This window comes from Neolamprologus multifasciatus, chromosome 1, assembly GCF_963576455.1.
Source record: "Neolamprologus multifasciatus chromosome 1, fNeoMul1.2, whole genome shotgun sequence".
NCBI lineage: Eukaryota > Metazoa > Chordata > Actinopteri > Cichliformes > Cichlidae > Neolamprologus > Neolamprologus multifasciatus.
Genome location: NC_140439.1, coordinates 5,182,228 through 5,196,812, shown reverse-complemented (window position 1 = coordinate 5,196,812; position 14,585 = coordinate 5,182,228). Strand labels below are relative to the sequence as shown.

Genomic DNA, 14,585 nt, shown 5'->3' with positions numbered 1-14,585 from the left:
CTCTCGCAGCCCGGTCCCAAACGACTCACGGACGGGTCCGAGGCCCGGGGGTTGGGCACCGCTGCTGTATATATCTGCACGTGTGCCGCTCAATCGAAAGCAAGTCTGCACTTGTTACTGAATGCAATGTTCACAGTGGAAGTCAAAGATATCAAAAGTTTATTTTCTCATCAAATCAAATAGAAAATGTGGACGCTACAAACACACGAGGACAGGACGGTGTGATCTGTGCCTCATGCCTGCACCACACAAATTATTCCACAACCAATCATGGATACAGAGGATTAAATGTTTGACAGTGCTCATGTGGAGTACCTTTTTAACAACAAATGCATGTGCTCCTTTTGATCTGGTGATGACTTAACAGAAATCAATATGGCTTCCATTGAAAATGATGTGAAAGTTTGTTACCACTCAGACAAAGACGATTCCAGCTGAGCAGTGAAGGTGACGTTACCCATCAGAACTCATTAGTTCACTCATCCCTCCACATCTCCAGCTGGTCCAGAGGGCCCTCACTGCTCACAGAGTGGATGTGGGAAGCATCATTTATGAGACAACAAGGTTAATTACTAACTCACAACCTCATCAGAGCTCCTGTTTCAGAGAGTTTGCACGGTTTCCCTCCAAATCAGGCTCCTTGCTCTCCGTTTTCTTCTTGCTCTTTCTCTTAGCGTTGACCTCATTCTGCTGCTTGTATTTGGCATCATCCTTGTTGGCAGCCTTCCCTGGAAACACCTGTCCCTCTACAGTAACATCCACGCAGCGCTCTTGAGCCACAAGGAAGTCTTTCACCTCCCAGGCCAAACTACCATCTCGCAGCATGAAGATCACCCTGTTGGAGCCCACCACGAACCTACGAGAGGAAACATTCAGTTTTATTAATAAAGCACCAAATAACAACAGCAGTTGCCTCAAGGCCCTTTGTATTGTAAGGTAGACCCTACAATAATGCAAAGACCCCAACTATTAGACGCCCCGCTCTGAGCAAGAGCTTTGGCGACAGTGGGAAGGAAAAATAACTAACCTCAGTGTGTGAAGAGGACTCTCCATTTACATGCACAAACTGGAGTCTATTAGATAGATATGATACAAACCACTGCAGCACAGTACCTGTAATACCTACAGCATGTTCTAATCGCTCTAATAGGATATTATGGTCGACAGTATCGAATGCTGCACTAAGGTCAAGAAGGACAAGCACAGAGATGAGTCCACTGTCAGAGGCCATAAGAAGATCATTTGTAACCTTCAATAAAGCTGTTTCTGTGCTGTGATGAACTCTGAAACCTGACTGAAACTCTTCAAATAAACCATTCCTCTGCAGATGATCTGTTAGCTGTTTGACAACTACTCTTTCAAGGATTTTTGATATGAAAGGAAGGTTGGAGATTGGCCTATAATTAGCTAAGACTGCTGGGTCTAGAGATGCTTTTTGAGTAAAGGTTTAACTGCAGCCACCTTGAAGGCCTGTGGTACATAGCCGATTATTAGAGATAGTTGATCATATTTAAGATCGAAGAATTAATTAATGGCAGGACTTCTTTGAGCAGTTTTGTAGGAATGGGGTCTAAAAGACACGTTGATGGTTTGGAGGAAGTAATTATTGAAGTTAACTCAGAAAGATCGTTTGGAGAAAAAGAGTCTAACTTAACATCAATGGAACTAAGAGTAGCTGTAGATAATATTACATCTGTGGGATGAATTGGGCAGGGTGATGATAATTCTGGAATAAAAATAAATAAATAAATGCTTCAGTATTGATCAGTATCACAGAATGGGCTCTTGAACTGTTCTGAAAATGACACTCAGTGAACAGTTTGTTTGTTACTGCTCTACAAATAGAAATCACTCTCACGCAAACGACAAGAAACAAAACAAGAAACAAAAAACTAAACCAGGTTAGAAAGGAAGTACCTCTGAATATCAAAGTTGGCATTGAAAAGGCTGCCCTGCCACAGGCCTGTGATCTCCTCCGTCTCTTTCTCTGTAGGATCTCCTGAAACTGTGGCAAAAACCATCAGAGTCCGACCTTTTTTGGACATCTTAAGAAGCTCCTCTGGTTTGGAGGGGTTCACCTTAGAGAAGTCGATGGGAGGAGGAGACCTTTTGTGCTCTGGAAGGTCACCTTCCTCGATGTCATCGTCTGCCTATTAAACCACATGGAGAGAAAAAACAAAACACATGACAACAGTTTAAGATGAAACAACAGCTATTAGCGTCTCACTCGTTTGAATCTATTTTATACTCTCACACTACAGCATGTGTGGACGAAACTCCAGGCCTCAAGGGCCGATGTGTCCTTGATCCAACACAGCTGATTTTAATGGCTAAATTAACTCCTCAACATGACGTGAAGCTCTCCAAAGGCCCGGTAATGAACTAATCATTTGATTCGGGTGTGTTGAACCAGGGTGAGATCTAAACCCTGCAGGGCACCTTGAGGCCTGGACTTCCCCACCCCTGCACTCTAGACACAAATATGTAGATGATTTTGTTTTGTTTTTTAAACAAATGGTACTCTTATTTTTTTAGTCATATGGTTTTTTATCCCTAAAATAACTGGTTTAAAAGAGACCGAATATTCAGAAATAGGATGACTCATTGTATCATTTAGTGATCATTTCAGACTGAAAGTAGGAGGACTGACAATAAAATCAAGCTAAGCAAAAGGGACAATCATATATTTAAGTTAACCTATATCTATACACTCAGTCTTTTACAATGTGGATAACTTCATATCACTCAATAGAGCACTTTGCTATCAGACTGCTGGCTTACTCTGAATTCAGTTTGATTTATTTAACACCAAAGCACAACAGCAGTCGCCTCAGTAAGGTAAAGGTACAATAATGGACAAGCCCAACAATCAAATGACCCCTATGAGCAATCAGAATCAGAATACTTGATTGATCCCTGGGGGAAATTATTTTTTTCAAGCACATGGCGACAGTGAAAAGGAAAAACTGCTTTTGAAAAATAAATAAACATTTTAAAAGGATCACCGGGACCAAAAAAACTGTATGTATTGATTAACCAGTGAAATGATAACAACCTCTTGTGGAGTTTACCCTAAAACAACTTCCTCTGGAAAGAATACCCCGCATCTCTCCCACTGTGGAATGTGTGCCACGTCTCTCTCTTATAATGACTGTGGTGTTTAGTCTTTCTGCAGCGACGAAAGAGTCCGGCATCTAATAGTAACCCCGAGCACTTCCACCAGTATATCAGTTAAACACTCAGACCTAGCTGGGCTAATGATCTCTCGTGACACCTAGCCAGCGGCTAACAGCTGCTAACATCTGAAGGCTGTGGGCGGGAAAACTTGCCTCCCACTGTTCCAGGAGCCGTGCCATGTCAGCATCATTGTAGTCTCGGATGTCCTTCTTTTTCTTGGCCTTTTCTTTAGTCTCGGGCTGTACAGCACAAAGCATGTGTGTGCAGAGCACAAGCACCGCGCATCTCCACAGAAAGCCAGACGCCATGTTTCCAGTTGGTACCCTGTGATTGGCTGTGAAGTCTGCCGGTCACAAGACGAGAGGGGGCGTGTCAAAAGGGTCCGGCCGGCACCGGCCGGTGGAGAATTTCAAAGTAAAGCCGGGAGGACCCACCGGGAGGACTACTACAGTCTACTGTTATTACCGAGCACTGCTCCCTTAATCGTTATTACTGTTATTGTTTTTCAGGCAAATTAATCGACGTTCCGGGGCCTAAACGTGCTCAAATACACAGATACGTTATTATTTGGGACGTGAGCGTTTGAAAATGGCTCTAGAGCGCCACCTATGCAGACTATAATGAAGTACTACGGGCACGTAGTTTGAGCTACATGAATGAAAAATGTGCACATATAACAAGCAAAGAGGGACAAAAAAGCCTCTGGGCTCCTTGATCAAACCAAACAGGAAGTCCAATATTTTGAATTGAAGATAAAACTCTGGGGCCGATTTTACTATTTTCAAAGTGTTCATTCCATAAACGTTATAATTATATTATAATTAAACTATACTATATTTGCACATTTTGCATCTTGCACGTCTTTGTCATGTCTCGTCTATAATATCCTGAAAATAACTTGATAGTGGTATTCAATACCTACTGCACAATCCACTTTGTATTGTCTCTGTCCTGTTTATCGTACAGTCAGTATTGTACAGTTATCATTATAGTATTGTATAGTTAGTAATTAGTATCTTTTTATCCCTTATTTTTACCGAAATTTAGCATGTTATTTATTTGTAATTCCTAGTTGTATATCTCTTGGAGATATATCTTTTATATACTTATAAATGCACCATAGTGGGCTTGGGGTGAAACAGCATTTGATTATACTTTGTATACTGCTGTATTGACAATAAAGCTTTTGAATCTTGAATAATCAGTGTACACTGCAGACCTGGGCTATAGGGTGCATCTGTGGCGCCACAGCAAATTTCAATCATTTGCCATTTTTATTATAATACCGTGTCCAATCTGGCTCAAACTTCTCAATTGTGATAAGGGCGTGCCCCTGAACACATTTTTATTTGGAGTGTTTAACAATCATCACATCTCCACTTAGTAAGCACAGAAAATATCATGTTTTACACTTACAGGTATAGCTTCAAGGTGGTTACACTTGAGCAACTTGACCTTTGGACATGAAAAGCCTTAAGGAGTTGGTCTTAGTTTATGATTAGCTTATGCACATCAGGTTTTAATGACGCTTTGACATGAAATTTGTTTTTATTTAATGGTGCACCCTGGTGACATGATAATTGAGGCGTTTGGAAAGCTTAAAAGGTCATGAAATTTAGCACGCACCTTGAATGTGATGTGAACTTTTCAGGTTAACTCTTTTCATTGGATGTTGCAAATTGGCCCAACAGTGCCACCTACAAAGTCTGAAAAAGGCTTGAGTGTCCACACCACCCACCCCTCTAATAGCTGGACATTTATTATGAAGGAGCAGTTCTGGGACTTGTGTTAAACACCTGTTGGTGATGGGAGTGTGATGCATGTGCAGTGCACAACTATTACTGTAGAATAACTGATCTTGGATTTGTAATCTAGTTGACTGGTTTTTGTATAAAGTGCTTTACTACTCTACCTGTAGAGGAAAAGCACTTTATACAACTTCCCTCATTTACCCATTCATACAAGGACTTCTATATGGAAGTGCTTTTGGATGCATCAGAGGGGAACTTGGGTTCCGTATATTGTCAAAAGATATTTGGCATGCAGACTGGAGCAGCCAAGGATCGAACCAATTCAATTCAGTTTTATTTACACAGCACCAAATCACAAGAACAGTGAGCTATAGGTGCTTAATACTGTAAGGTAAAACCCAACAATACAGATAACCCCTTATGAGAAAGCACTGGGCGACAGTGGGAAGGAAAAACTCCCTTTTAAGAATTGGCTGGAGGTGAGAGATAAGACAACACTACAGAAGAGAGCCAAAGATAAATAATAACTAATGACTCGATGCAGAGACGTGTGTCAACACAGTCTTGCATGAATGGGGTATAAAAGACAAGGTGATGTTTTGGAGGAAGTAACTACTTAAGTTAACTCACAGTTCATTCACTGATTAGTGATTTAAAACTATTGCACTGCTCTTCGTCTTTCAGCTTTTCTTTAGAGTCACATCTGCCTTCATCTCATGTCACGCCAAACCTCTGCATGTCCTCCTTCAATCTTCTCTGTGCTCTTCTTGTTTGTACTGGAGTGACCCAAAAGTCAGATATTTAAACAAAAACTTTCACAAAAACGTCTGAAATTTTATTCAAGAGGTGAAGATGCTAGATGCTCTACAGAAACACTAATATACAATTTTCCTAGCATCATTACCCAAGCAGATCCATGCACATAACTCCTGCTGTGCACAGCCAGCACTCAGAATTTGGCTAAAACCTCGACACATAAGACAACTCGAGTTGCCACACTAAGTATTCGTAGCAGAGCTCCCTGTATCTTCTACAGCTTTGACGGTGCTGTGTTTACTGCTGATGTGCAGGGTCATTTCCTTGCGGTTGGTTACCACATGGCCACACTGTACACATGTATAGCGCCCCCTGGTGTGCTCCCAAAGGATGCGTCTGCTGCAGGCCAAACCTAAAGCACAAAACAAATAACTGTGAGTGTTTGGATTTGCTAACGTCACAGGATACATTTAAGGCTTTGCAAAAGGTGACGGGTTTCATCTGCGACCATTTTTAATCATCCTTTCAAAGACAATAATCAACCAGGAAACTACTTTATTTAACTACTGCTGCACTTGTGCTGGGCTGAGTGTAACTGTTCCCATGTCTGCAGTGAACCCGAACTCACCTGGACTCTTCTTCCAGATAGCCGATGACCCAGGAGGAGAATGAGGTGCAGGATGGATGGTCTCAGGTGACCTGGTCTGTGGCTGGTGCTGAACCTGGAACTCAGGAGGGTCAGCGCTCGCTTTTGGACCATCCATCTTTAGACATGAGGGCATGTTAGGGGCTTTTTCCTTAGGCAAAGTGCGAGCTTCAATAATGTTTTGAAGAAGGGAGGTTTCTTGGAGAGGCAAGATAGGGGAACTGAGCAGAGGCGGGGGTGAGGAGTGTGCCTGAGGATCAGCAGGGCGGATGGCTCCATCTGGGTTTGGGATTTGAGGCGGCAGTTGCTGGGGTGCGGACACCGACTCCAGCCGTGGGAAGTGCTGGTCTGTGGGTTTTGGGTTGGTAACAGCAGCAAGCTGAGGGGGTGTCTGTTCAACAGGCTTCGTTTTACTCCGTGTGACTTTAGAACAGGTGTGCAGGTGAGTCAGCAGGCCACGGTATGAGCGCAACTTAGTGCGACAGCTTTCACACCTGCAGAAAGAGAAGCCAGACGATTGTAAACATGTGTACCGCTCACTGACAGCACATCCGGAGAACACAGGCCAACTCACTGGAAGAAAATGTTGGGTTTGTGATGATGCCTCATGTGCTCCATCAGCTTCTGCATGTTGGAGAAAGAAGCACCGCAGCCGACAGTAGAGCACAGCAGCACTTTACCTAAGAGATCAAAATAGTGTTTGTCTGATACAACCTTTGTTATAATCTTATTAAACATCTCCACAGGAACATGCAGAAACTGTAAGGCAAGATTTTTGGTATTTTGTGTGTTCAGCTATAATCTGACATCTAGAATATAACTATTAGGGTGTTGGGAGAACAGCCCTCCCCTCTGCCCGACACGTTTGCAGAACCATAAGTCAGCAGGTTATCTGGTGGGCTCCTAGCTTACTTCTCTTCTAACATCACGGTTGTTCGTTTCTGTTTATTTCCTACGCTCTTTTTATCACTATGGTTCAAATAACATTTGAGTATCTGTCATTTATTAGCACCAGCTTTTATTAGAGGTAGGGATGCACCAATACCGATACTGGTATCAGGTATCGGGGCCGATACTGTAAAATGTGTGTGTACTCATACTCATAAAAGTTAACCGATACCATGAACTGATACTAACTTATTTCATTAATCAGAGGGTGGCTTGTCATTTCTGTTGTAGTTTTTTAGATTGGCCACTAGGGGGACATCCCACGCTAAACAGGCACAGGGTTAGGCGAGTGAGACTGGCAGCTCCAAATAAAAAAGAGAAACTGGAGGCTGCTGTAGCTAGGCTAAACAAAATGTCAGCAGTGTGGAACAGCCAACTTTAACTCAGGTTTTGGAAAAGCGATGAAAAATGTCAAGAGAAAATCCACGGACAGTTAAAATAACAGAGGCTCTGACTCATTTTATCGCTCTGGATGACCAGCCAACGCCGGTCGTGGAAAACGTAGGATTCTTCTCAGCATACAAATTCCCAGCCGCCCACACATCAGGGAGATAATGGTGCCAAAACTTTCTGAAGAGGTAAAGACAAGCAGTGTGTGTGCGATGTCAGTCCTCGGTTTAACGTTACAGTGGACTGATGATCCACGGGCAGATGAGGAGTTTGTCAATGCCAAATACTTTCATTATTTTGTTTGTTTGTTTACAATATGGACACTCTGCAATAATTTAAAAGTTTATTTTATTCGCAAACCTAATTTGTATTTATTTTATTCCAAACAGAAGTGTTTATTTATTATTCTGAAGTATCGGTTTTTGTACTCGGTATCGGCAAGTACTCAGATCCAAGTATCGGTATCGTATCGGTTTGAAAAAATTGGTATCGTTGCATCCCTAATTAGAGGAATAACTTTGGACGGCAGTGGTGTACTCCTGAACAGGAAAAACACTGTCAAACACTTGAACATTGTTTGAGTGTTTTCAGGATTCGTTACACTTTATTCTAAAGCAACATAACAAATAGAAAAGAAACACAAAGAGGGAGCGAAAAGTCTCACTGACAAAACCACAGCCGTGAATAACAGCAAAACTCAGACTGTTAACCATTAATGATGACCAGTTACAGTCCCAGTGCAGTACAGCAAACAACGCGCTGCAGTCAGACTGTCTAAAGAAATTATACCAAGTTTCACATCATGAGCACAAAAACATGTTCTGATGGACAGCACTGTTCAGGACTGGAGACTGATAGAAATAAACCATGTTTGCTTTTATTGCACTTCCATAATCAATACTGTTTTTTTTCCAGCCACAGCCTTATTAGTTTATGTCCACAGTGGGAGTGCAGGACCTCACCAGGTAGAGACTGAGCCGGGATATCGTGATCCTTGATGTGGCTCTCCAGAGCACTTGTGTCGCTGTACACTCTCTTACAGGCGTGCAACGGACACGGTATCCTCTTGTTTCCTGAAATGGACAAAGACGACTTTAAAAGCTGACACAAACACAACTGAGATTTTATTTTCAAAATAAGTTGTGTTTCTCTTTTAATACAAAGAAGCGGCTTGTTGCTGCAACATTGTTGCCTGTGCTGGATTATGGAGATATTCTATATATGAATGCTTCTGCTCAATGTCTTCAAATGGTTGATTCTGTGTATCGTGCTTCTCTGAGGTTCATCACTAACCGTAAATTTCAGACTCACCACTGTGAGTTATACTCTCAGGTAGGATGGCCTATAAACTCTCATTTTTAAAGTTTTATATATAAGGCGATACTTGGGTTGCTGCCTTCTTATCTATGTTCCCTGCTTGTAATGAAACATGCTGGTCGTTCTCTTCGTCCGCATGGTTACTTGTTGCTTTCTGTTCCATTTGCCCGAACTGAACTTGGTAAAAGAGCTTTTGTTCATTTAGCACCGTCGGCTTGGAACAAACTGCAGAAGGAAAATGACTGAATTTATTTCATTAAGTGCTTTTAAATCTAAACTACGAATCCTTGAGGCCAAGTCCATAACATGCAACTGTTTCAATTAGATTGATTGTCATTTTAACTGATTTTTTTTATTTATTTATTTATTTTTATTTGAATTTTATTTTATTTTATTTGTATTCTTTCACTTATTGTTGCATGTGTGTTGTTGCTGCCTGTGTTTGAGTCATTTCTGTAACTGTGAGACACCTGCTGCTGCCTATCTTGGCCAGGTCTCCCTTGAAAAAGAGGTTTTTAATCTCAATGGGATTTTCCTGGTTAAATGAAGGTTAATAAATAAATAAATAAATAATAAACACAACTATTCATGGAACGCAACATCATGTAAATCACATCAAGAATTTAGTAACTTGTCTGGAGCTGCTTCGCTAGCTGGGCTAATGTTAGTGAACACAGACGTGGTTTTGCCATCTTGCTCGTGACTTTGGCTTGTGAGGCATTCCTATAAAGTATAAAATGCCAGACTTTTACACCACCGTTTGATGTTTGAATAAAAGAAGAAGGTCTAAGTTTCACAGGCGAGAAGCTCAATGTTTTTCAGCCTTACAAACATGTTTGATTAAGTAATCCTTCTCTAAACCTGCTGCCTGTCTCCATCACTGACCAGGACACCAGACTGACACTGAACTCTCCAAATTTCATTAACTTCTGAACAACGTTAAGTTAGTATTTTCACACATGTAACTACAAAACTGACTTTTTATTTAGACCTTTTTGCAAGAGTCCAATTAAAAAACCCAACGAGTCAGTCAGTGTCTTTAGCAGATTCTAACAATTCAGTTTGTCCCTGCATCTCTTAAACCTGCAGAGAGAAAGGACTTGGGTCAGAGGCTGTGAGAGCAGCTGGACACTGCAGGGAAAGTAAAGCTCAATTTGAAATCTACTTCCTAATTTCTAATTGTATTTCCTGGAAAGCTCATTGTTTACTACACTGCAGCCTTCCACACCATTCAAGTTGTTGTTTGCTGCTTCGACCCAATATGTAGTTACACTGAGTCCAGCCTGGGCTTCCCTCCCCCAGCTGACTGGACCGTTCCCCGGTACTGACAACCAGAGATGGGCAGTAATGCGTTACTGTAATCTGATTACTTTTTTCAAGTAACGAGTAAAGTAAGGGATTACTATTGCAAAAACGGTAATTAGATTACCGTTACTTTCCCGTAGGAACGCTGCGTTACTGCGTTACTAAAACCGTGATTTTTTGCGAGAATGTCTCATGACAGTGACGTAAGCGAGTGCGACGTTCGTGACAACAGCTGTGTGCAGATCAACAATGGATCATATATCGAGTGCAGAGAGAGTATGAGCGTGCAGCGTTTAAAGCGTGGAAGTACTGACCTTACTTTGAGTTTGATTCCATAAAAAGTGACAAAAACATTAGTGTCCGTTGTGCGTGGGAAGAAAACTTCTTTGTACAGCGAAAAAACCCCTAAACTTCCAAACAAGCACCGAGTAGCTACGACGTAATGGGAAACTCACAGAGAAACTCGCGGATTCTTCCACTGACCGCTGCACACCTGCACCAGGGTAACCCTCCGCCTACCCCACTCCTGCTTTACAGGTGAAAATAGAGCAACAGGACCGCTAGTCTTTGACTTTATTTATTTTCTGCTGTATTTTACTTGCATCTATTTGAAAGACTGAGTGTAAACACACAAAATATTTTATTTTATGTGCTGGAATGTGCAGAAAATAGGTTTAAATGTTAAACTAATTTCTTCCAGTCAGAGAATGTTGCAGATAATTAAATTTTTGCTTGATGCATAAAGTTAAAAGATTAAAACTAATAAAACAAGTTTTAAAAAGAGACTTTTCCATTTGATTACATTTTGTATGATGATTATGCAGAAAAAGTAGAATTGGGCTGAAAGATCTCACTTTATCACCTATTCAGGTTGTAAATCGTGTTTTTAAAAGTAACTAAGTAATTAATTACTTTTGAAAATAAGTAATCAGTAATGTAACGGGATTACTTTTTGGGGAAGTAATCAGTAATTAGTTACTGATTACTTTTTTCAAGTAACTTGACCAACACTGCTGACAACAGACTAGAACATGGGAAAGACCACGTGTCTCTTTATTGCACTGACTCCCAGCCTTACAAGGTTCAGAGGAGACGGACTTCAAGCTCTTTAAAGACAAGACTCACTGAAGCTGTGAACACAATCTAGCATCAAGTCAATGTAACTCAGTGTTTAATAACATCATAGCTAACACTAAGTCATGATATAGTGAGGGGTCAGCAACAACAGTGTAACAACAGCTGTGTTATCACAGCAACACAAGCAGCAGCAGCACAAAGTCGATGGAAACTGGAAGCAGTCTGGTTCAGCCTGCGTCAATCAGCCATTCACACTTTCAGTTTAACGACCAGGGCAAAGCTGCCAGTCTGTATCTGCGATTACATTATTGAAGTCTTTGTTTTCTGCGCATTAATGGTGCGCAGCACAGCCAGACAGTAAACGATGGGTCCGCATGTGTCAGTCAAACATGGACAACAGAGCAAAGCAAACCACACGAAACTTAGAAATCGCTTGATTTTGGAACTTGTGGCGGTTTCCTTTGTATACAGACCGCCGGCTGCCCGCAGCAATATGGCGCCCACTTTGAGGAACAGCAGAGGAAACACGGCGCCTACGTGCGTACAGATGTCATTAAAAATGGACCAAAACCGAAACTATAGGTATGTTTCAGAACGACCTCATTACTAACCTCCGTTTGCATTTTCAGACGTCTGTGCGGGGACACTGTCTGCAGACATGCCTGCTCCTGCTCCTTCTTCTTCTTCTTCGCGTTTATTGGTGTTTGGCAGGAAACCACGCGGTGAATTACCGCCACCGTGTGGTGTGGACTGTGAACCAAATGAACAGGTACAAATAAGCGCTGAAGAAGTGACTTCTATCCCATTCTCCCAATCAGCTTTCTGGGATTTACAGGGATTAACTTGGATGACGAACATGCGTCAAGAAAGTTTCTCATGACCAGCGATTAGTGCTGTTCACAGAGAGCTGGGAAACGTCTGCAATCACAACACTGCACAGATGTAGCCTCAGCCTTAGATTACAGCTTTCACCATCTTTCAGTGGCAATTATAATAAACCAAGTTAGTAGTTTGAGCATTCACAGATTGTAACTGTAGTTTTTATAAACTGCCAATAAAGCACCATTTAAATCTGTTTTTGAGAGTGATATCCATAGTTGGTATCAGCTGTTTGTGATGCAGCTTGTTTAAAAGCAAAGTACCAGTCTTTGTTTCTGTGTAGTACCACAGAGTGGATCAGGAAGCAGTACTGGGAGGAGCTGCTGTGCAGAGGAAGAGGGACTACTCGTTGGCTGTTCCCTTGTTGCCAAAAGGGGAACAAATGAACAGGGAAGTGACGCTTTGGAACTAAACTACTGAACAGACCTGCTGTTTGCAGCATTACAGCATTACACAGGATTATTTCCCCTTAATTGTATTTGTTGTTGTTGATAAAAAATAAAAATGTGACTTTTTAAATCAGATTTCCTATGAGGGGGTGTTGGGAACTTCAAATTCGAAGGCTGTCACAGTATTACATCTGTAGTTAATCTGTTTCCCTCCCCAAGCATATTTCTCCTATCTTGGCTTCCCTTCACAGGCTCCTTGTTGAACACAGAATTGAATTCAATATCCTGCTCCTTAAGTCAAATATCTTAACAACGTTATAGTACTGTATCACCCCAATAGAGCACTTTACTCTCAGACTGGGGGCCTGCTTGAAGGGTTTGTAAAAGCAGAATGGGAGGCAAAGCATTCAGCTTTCAGGCCTCTTCTGTGGAACCAGCATAGGGCTTTAGTTAGTGCTGGATCAGGAGCTGAGTGCTTCTTCTCCTCTCACATGTGTTTATGCACCATTCTGCACTTACGCATCAGTTATTATTAATCTCTGCCTCTCTTATGAAAGGTAAAATATTCTTCATCACCTTTACATTATCAACTGTCGAGTCACTCGTCAAGACAGTCGTTTCTAACCACAAAAATAATTACATTCCATGATAATCCATCTAAAAAATGCTGTGTCTCTGTCCATATCAAGGAGAATGAAAACCTCAACACTGAAGTTTACTGGGAGCCCACACAGACCAGTACCTACTCTGGAATACAAATGTAGGGGGGCAGGACTCTTCAACACCTGGCAGAAAATGTTCCCTCTAAGGGAGAAGGGAAAGAAAAGGAACACAGACATGTTATCCCAACTGGGCTTTCATCAAATCAGCGAAGATGCACAGTAAAGGTCAGACACCAACTAGGGAGCATCAGACTGACAAACGGAACAACACTGTCATGCCTTACACAGCAGGTTTATCAGAGAAACTTCTCCAAGAACGACGTCCCAGCCACACACTCAGACACAAACTGGTTCATTCCAAGGACGAAACTCCCAAACACAAGCTAAACAACAGCACACGCTGTGCAGTGAATCTGACTGTAGCAAATGGAATAACAGGGTCCAAGGAGGAAGAGCCGCAGCTTTCCACTCTTTCAATGGAAGAGTGGAAAATATGAATCCATACGTATGAAGGTCAACTTCCAAGCTTGCTCTCTGCTGTGTCCCCCATCTGGGTCCATGGCTGTAGCGGTGCTTGAGCAGACTGGTAGCCCAGTACTTGCTCCAGCAACTTGCTGTTCACTTCTATTCAAGTTTTTGTTTTTTAAAAGTTTTCCCCAATTCATCATTGCACCATCGTCAGTGGTACAGTGAAACTTTCTCTCATCATGTGTCCTGACACCCTGACAAATAGTTGCCACTAACCTTTGGAGGAGTTGGAGATTCCCTGGCCTTAACGACCGAGTGTGTGGCACCTGAATTTTCAAGATAGGACATAACTAATGTGAACAAAGGCTGTATGCTACCAGGTATGTGTGCTGCAAGTGTGTACCTTCAACCTGGGGTGTGAGTTCCACAGGCCATGACCATCATCAGCAGTGTTGTCCTTGTTGTGGCAGTCTTTAGCTCAGTCTTTTGCACTGAAAACAGTGTAATCAAAGTCACATTATGCTGCTTCTGGAGCTTCCTCTTCTTCTACCAGTGGGATTGCCAGACTCTTTAAACATGGTTAGGGTCACCTTGTAGAGCTCGTTGTCCCCCCACACTCTAGAAGAAATAAAAATATATCCACTCTCTTTCACTTATCCTTATCAGCCTTTCCCAGCTACCACGGGGCAAGAGGAAGTGTGCAGGTCTCAACAGTCTGTTTTATACCAGTTCTTTTTACTGACCTGTTGCCAATTAACTACAATTGACTGACTGTTTTTCTCCGTCTTTGGAATTACACACCTTTTCCAAGGATGTAGCT

At 41.9% G+C, this 14,585-nt stretch overlaps 2 protein-coding genes across 2 annotated transcripts; both read right to left on the bottom strand.

Annotated features, from left to right (window-relative positions):
* Positions 1 to 142: 142 nt before the first annotated feature.
* On the bottom strand, positions 143 to 3,534 carry mesd (mesoderm development LRP chaperone). The gene is made up of 3 exons (XM_085165597.1): positions 3,326 to 3,534; positions 1,918 to 2,146; positions 143 to 856 (listed from the first exon to the last, which is right to left on the bottom strand). Exons 1-3 carry the CDS (start codon positions 3,483 to 3,485, stop codon positions 589 to 591), a joined length of 657 nt encoding a protein of 218 aa, XP_085021723.1. The 5' UTR covers positions 3,486 to 3,534; the 3' UTR covers positions 143 to 588.
* Positions 3,535 to 3,622: 88 nt separating this feature from the next.
* znf414 (zinc finger protein 414) lies at positions 3,623 to 12,348 on the bottom strand. Its single transcript, XM_085165458.1, has 5 exons — positions 11,979 to 12,348; positions 8,631 to 8,741; positions 6,905 to 7,010; positions 6,313 to 6,824; positions 3,623 to 6,096 (listed from the first exon to the last, which is right to left on the bottom strand). Exons 1-5 carry the CDS (start codon positions 12,223 to 12,225, stop codon positions 5,927 to 5,929), a joined length of 1,146 nt encoding a protein of 381 aa, XP_085021584.1. The 5' UTR covers positions 12,226 to 12,348; the 3' UTR covers positions 3,623 to 5,926.
* Between the last annotated feature and the right edge of the window lie 2,237 nt (positions 12,349 to 14,585).